At 40.9% G+C, this 6,633-nt stretch overlaps 1 protein-coding gene across 1 annotated transcript in view; it reads right to left on the reverse strand.

Annotated features, from left to right (window-relative positions):
• pgk1 (phosphoglycerate kinase 1) overlaps positions 1–6,140 on the reverse strand; it is a 54,292-nt gene extending 48,152 nt beyond the window's left edge. Inside the window, exon 1 of the mRNA XM_034177926.1 lies at positions 5,936–6,140. Coding sequence (XP_034033817.1) covers positions 5,936–6,000 — 65 coding nt within the window. The 5' untranslated portion in view covers positions 6,001–6,140. The remainder of the gene's footprint in view (positions 1–5,935) is intronic.
• Positions 6,141–6,633: the final 493 nt, after the last annotated feature.

Genomic DNA, 6,633 nt, shown 5'->3' on the forward strand with positions numbered 1-6,633 from the left:
GGCCCCTCAAATATTCATTGAATTGACATGGAATGACCCTTTTCCATCTGCATCAGACGCTCAAAGCGTTTTACAAATAATGCCTCACATTCATCCCAATGTTAGGGATTCTTAAACAAGAACTAATCATGAATGTAGTTGTTTAGCAAAAGATTATTCCTGACAAGTTTATTACCACCACCAGGAAGGTTATGTTTTCGGTTGCGTTTGTTTGTCTGTCAGCAGGATAACGCAAAACGTTTTGAATAGATTTTGATGAAATTTTTTGGAGTGGTTGGAAATGACAAGAGGAACAAGTGATTAAATTTTAGTGGTGATCCGGATCCCAATGCTAACACGTTAGCATGTCTATGGCATTTTCAATGTTAAAAGTTAGCATTAGCAGTTGCAGCTATCATCACGTTCGAGTGCATTTGTTTTCAAATTGTAATATTTCTAAAATTTATTTTTTACCTCCGCCAAGGAGGTTATGTGGTTGGAAATGACAAGAGGAACAAGTGATTAAATTTTAGTGGTGATCCGGATCCCGATACTAAGGAGTTAGCATGTCTATGGTATTTTCAATGTTAAAAGTTAGCATTAAGCAGTTGCAGCTGTCATCACGTTCGGGTGCATTTGTTTTCAAACTGTAATATTTCTTACATTTATTTTTGTTTATATATTAATAATCTAATGATTATTATATACAATTTTAGAGAAAGAGACAAAAAGAAATAGATCACTGTGCCAAGGAGGGAATCTCTTTAGGGTCAGTGACCCTATGGCCTTGTTTAGAGAAGTGTTTCATAAATGTTAAAAAATTCATATATTTGCAGTTTAGTTGAATAATAAATTGAATTTTGTCTCTTATTTGTTTTTGTCTATAAGCACATGCAATATCAATATCAGTGCTCAGATGACAGTAGCTTCTGGGAAAGGTGCAAGTTGCAATAAACTGTGATGCCAAGCGCTAAGGATACATGCTATCCAGTCACAGCAGATGAAACTTTTTTTTTTTTTACTACTGAGCAAACATCACTGTTAGATTTTTTTAGGTTCAATGATTCCACGGCGTGTAGATGTTATGGCGTCAGTGACCCCATGGCCTTGGCGGAGGTTTGCACTCTCTGAGTGCTTCTAGTTTTTTATGTTAACTTTGAGTTCATCTATGATTCCACGGCGTGTAGATGTTATGGCGTCAGTGACCCCATGGCCTTGGCGGAGGTTTGCACTCTCTGAGTGCTTCTAGTTTTTTATGTTAACTTTGAGTTCATCTAACACACACACTCTACGAAAGGAATGAAGGAAAAAAGTGCAAGTCTACTCCTTTGTCATACATATAAAATCTACAACACCGTAGAGCACAAACCTCCACCAACACTAATTTCCAATTACGCAATTTTTTTTACCCTGGAAAAAAATTTCAAGGTCAAAGTCCTGTTAGAAGTGGCTTTTCATAAGCTAAATTAGATGTGATCAAATGTCAGGAGTATGTATTTATTTCATGCACTTGAACCAAAATTTTTTGTGGTGTTCTCTTTTTCAGTTTCTGAATTCTTTTTCAGATAACCAATGTTCTGTGAAAATGATCTCTGCTATGCACAATTTGTCATTGCTTTTTGGCACTTGATTTCTGACTTACAACTGGACGTTAGACAAACAGGCAACATTTTAGTGGTGTAGGTAAATCCATAACAGAAAAATGACAGTGACTGAGGCACTTTTGATTGAGATATAATGCAAAATGTATACCAAAAGGGCTTATCAATCTTAAATTCAAATGTCCACAAAATCCACAATCCAGATCAAACTTTGTCAGGCGATACTGAGTGCCAGTCTGTACCTCACTTTCAAATATGAGATTAGGGTACGACTGATTAAGATATAATGTAAAATATACATTACAATAAGAATCAAATTTATGGCCAAGTAAGTTCTCACATACAAGGAATTTGATCTGCTATTGGTGCATAACAACAGGAAAAGAAAAACACTTCTATAAGAAGTAAAAAGTCAAATAGACAAAACTAAATTCACTGTTAATTAAAAACAATGGAATGGGACAGTGCAAAAACAGGTGACTGGCGTACAGATGTACACAACCTTTCAGTGCAGGGATGACCAAGCTATACTCTATGGTAGTGGGGGAGGGAGGCAGAATACATGAGGGTCTCTGGCATTGTTTGAGTCTAGCTGCAAATGGAAAGAAGCTGTCTTTGTGTCTCCAGGTTGTGGTTACGATGGACCTCAGCTTCCTGCCAGAAGCGAGGGTGACAGAGTTTGTGACCTGGGTGGAAGGGATCACCCACAATCTTCCTTGCTCACCTCAGGACCATGGAGGCAAAAGATCCTGTAGGGATGGCAGACTGCAGTCAATCACCTTCTCTGTTGCATGGATGATACGCTGCAGTCTGCTTCTGTCCTTAGTAGTGCTGGCAGCATACCAGACGGAGGCAAAAGATCCTGTAGGGATGGCAGACTGCAGTCAATCACCTTCTCTGTTGCATGGATGATACGCTGCAGTCTGCTTCTGTCCTTAGTAGTGCTGGCAGCATACCAGACAGTGATGGAAGAGCAGTAATATAACTATTTCTCAAAGCTCTTTGAATCAAATCGTCACGCCAAGAATCGGAATCGAATTGAATCATGATTTGTTGAACGATTCACATCCCTACTATGTATATAAAATAATTATTTCGTAGCAGATTAATCATTTTCTCTCAGAGTTCAGCTGTTGAAAACACATCTAATCGCTTCCGGAACTGCAGAGGACTGTTCCAGCTGCAGCTTTTCTCTCTCTCTCACTCTAGCGTGCTTCATGAGGTGGAGAACGCATTTGGAACAGACTAAAAAGGCATTTACTTGTGATGTTTATATTGTAACAGCTTGGTAAAACAGTTGCATGTTCATTCCTTCTTATGAGAAGCTGTAAAAGTACATTTATGATAGATTTAAGACCTCATTATAATCGTTCAGACAAGCTGCGCTCTGATGCGGTGCACTGACGCAATCACTCGCACTCACACGCAGTGTTTTTGAATTGTTTGCGCAATGTTCTATTGAAGTTCACGTAATTAATGAGTGATGGAGATTTCATTTCACAATTTTCTTTGCGTACGTGCACGAAGCCATGCACAGTTTAGAAGGAGTTTACTCTCCTGTACAGCAGAGCGCGTTCAAGTGCGCAGATCAAAGCTGTGCAAGTGTCAGGGCACCTTTAGGTTTGTAGTTTGTGATCTGTCTGAGCCATTGGCTGAGAACTGGTGTTGAAGTTAGTTAGCGTACAGCGGGTTAGCTTCCTTACTCGCCTTCTCAAACCTGACTTTGACTCTAAGCCTGACCTTGTCCCCACTCCTAAAAGCCTCCTTCTCCAGACTCATCTGTCCAAGTTTAGGAACCAACGAGGGATTGTTATTAAAATGGGGGTTCAATGTTAAATTTCAATGACCACAAAAATCTGTAATCCGCGTGTCGCCGATCGAACGCTCCCCCTAAAAATCGGTCCGTCCTGCCTTCATTGTGCATGCGTCATTTCTGAGCGTCAGCAGGGATTCACTGATTATCACCTCGTTTTTGCTTAAAACTGCACTCCAGTCATCTATCTCAACTACAGATATCAGAAGTTTTTGTACAACAATCATTTCCACACAAATTCAGCATCATTTCATAATAAAAGACTGGGGACCGATCAGAGCGCCACAGCGGCATGTCTGAAACCGGCGTGCTGCTGCGCATACGTCATTTTGGAGTGTTAGTAGCGATTAGCCGATTATCGCCTCGTTTCTGCTTAAAATTGACTTTAGAATGGTTTAAGAGGTTTTAATTTGTCAACTGATAGTTAATAATCACATTTTCCTTTTGATCGCTTGGGGTGTAGAGAGTCAGTCTCAGACACACTGCTGTAGGGCTCTGATCGCTCTCCCATCTTTTATTATGAAATAATGCTGAATTTATGTGGAAATGATTGTTGAAGGTGAAATGCTGCTGATACTCTGAAATGACGCATGCACAGTGAAGGCAGGGTGGACCAATTTTTAAGAGGGTACCGTTCGGTCAGCAACACCGGATCAGATCTGGATCAAACTTTGTCAGTCAATAAAGGATGCGATCCTACATAACACTGTCAAATATGAAAGAAATTGTATCTTTTTTTGACAGTTATGACTTTTTTAAAATTCATTCAATGTTAAAGTACAGGGACTTTCCTAATTTTCCAAGATTTTTCCTGACTTTGACCTTGAAAATTTAATCAGTTCTTGCCTATCAGGATATGGATCCTCTAAATAAATTTAATATATATATATATATATATATATATATATGGATTACAGGCTGTTCACGACGACAAAAACAGGGGCGAAAACTTTTGTTGGCAGAACTAAAAGTTGCCATTTATGAACAGTGAAGAACTGAATTATAAAGAGCAATTTCTCATACAAGACTGAGGAGTAGAACAAGATTAAGAGCTGTGAACAGCAATATGGTTTCATGCCAAGAAAGAACATGACAAATGCAACGTTTGCACAGAGTGCTAATGAAGCGTAGACATGGTGCCAAGAGAAGAGTTGCAGTATTGTATGAGAAGTCTGGAGTGGCAAAGAATTATGTGAGGGTGGTGTAGAATATATACAAGGACAGTGTGATTGCACTTCTAAGTGCAGACACACTGCATCCTACATTCCTTGTATGATAGATGCATTCAAGGTAGGATTCCATCAAGGATCGGCTCTGAGTGGTTCTCGTTTTGACAGGTGAGAACAGACAAGAGTCTCCATAGACTATGGTGTGAATAGGGAGCAGATTAAGCTGAACCTGGACAAGTGAAGGGATATATGCTCTGGAGAGAAATGGAATAAATGTGAGCAGGAACAAGATGGAGTACATGTCTGAAAATTAGGGGGAGCCCAGTGGAACAGTGAAGTTGCAAGAAGTAGAGGTGGTGAGGGTAAATTAGTTTAAATAGTTGAGGTCAACTGTCCACAGTAATGGAGAGTGTGATAGAGAGGTAAAGAGTGCAGGTGTGGTGCAGTGGCAGGAGTGATTTGGAGCATTTGCAAGAGTTAAAGAGAAGGATTCCAAGACAGTAGTGAGACTAGCTATGTTGTACTCTTAGCAAAAAGTGGCAGAGCAAAAGATGTTGCAATTTTGTTTGGGGTGACAAGGATGGACAGGCTTTGGAATTAACAAAATAAAGGGACAGCACAGGTAAGATGGTCTGAAGACAAAGTCAGAGACAGAGTCTGTGGTATGGGACCCAGCGTATTTACGGAGGAGGAGGCTGAGGATGGAACCACCAGGCAGGAGGAGCAGAGGGAGGCTAAAGAGGAGGAGGAGGTGGTTTATGGATGTGCTGAAGGAGGACATGGCGGTGGTTAATGTGACAGAACATGCAGAGGACAGGGTGAGATGAAGACATATCATCTGCAGTGTCAACCCCTAAGATGAATAGAGAGCTTTTTCACACCGATACAGCTGCTTTAACACAATTGCTCTGCAAAAACGAATTCTTCTGTAACTCATTTGATTTACAGTGACTTGCACAATAGCTTATTAGTTAAGTTTACGTGAAGCGTTTGGCTTTTTTGTACAAACATATCACATATATTCCTCTTATAAGTGGAAAAAAGTGCCTAGTTGATGCATTACATGATGTGAATTGCATTTTATTCAGTGACCTGATGACTGATCTTTCACATGCTGGATGTTCCATCCATGCACAAGCTGCTCTCAGGCACGTACCACGAAAATGACTCGTTCACTTCCCGTCCGCTGAACTGAACGTACCGACACATGCTTAGCCACATGGTGCTATAGGTGCTTCACTAAAAAGACCGTACCACGGGGTTCATGCTTCCTCTGGATGAAGAGGATTTGAAGACGTTTGACAAAATCATCTCTAAGTCGAATTCCTCGTTTCCCATTCGCCCCAAAAGCAGCAGCTAAGCTAAAGGCTTACCTCATGATGACCCGCTTCCCCTTGACGTCCACTTTATCTAGGGTGAGTTTATTTGACAGAGACATGTTGGGTTTGGTTTTGTGTTTTTTTTTTCTCCCCGGTTCTTTGCTGCGCTTCCCTCGCTGGATTTCCTCCGCCTCCTGCTGCGGGCTGGTTAGTTTCTCAGTGACAGCGGTCACCTTACAGCACTACAGGAAGAACAGCGGCGGGGCGGGACCAGGGCGGAGCGCTGGGAAGGGATTAGACCATGGATTAGACGGTTCTATAGCGGGCCATTTTACGTCACTGCCTGCCATATTGTCTCACCCAAAAAGTAGTGTTCTGATTCTTTGGGTCATTTTGGTTTAACGAACCTCGAGTGTAAACCCGAACTTTGCGCTGGCAAACAGTCTCTTCAGTTTCAGACAGAACAGGTGGTCTGAGTTATAAACCCAACTACTAACCCGCCCTACCGCTAAATCCTGAGCCACGAACCCTCAGACTTAAAGCTGTACAGCCTTTGAAATTGCATTAAATGAGTTACGGACACGGCGGCTGTTCGAATAGGGTCGGCCTTTTGCCACCAGTCTTGCCATGAATACTGAAATGAGAGTTATGGACACGGCTGAAAAAAAAAAAAAAAAAAAATCTAAATCGAAAAATATTAAAGGAGTTAAGACATCTTGAATGCAGTATGTTTGTTTATACAAGTAGTTCCA

The sequence above is a fragment of the Thalassophryne amazonica genome, chromosome 9 (genome assembly GCF_902500255.1).
Source record: "Thalassophryne amazonica chromosome 9, fThaAma1.1, whole genome shotgun sequence".
Classification (NCBI taxonomy): domain Eukaryota; kingdom Metazoa; phylum Chordata; class Actinopteri; order Batrachoidiformes; family Batrachoididae; genus Thalassophryne; species Thalassophryne amazonica.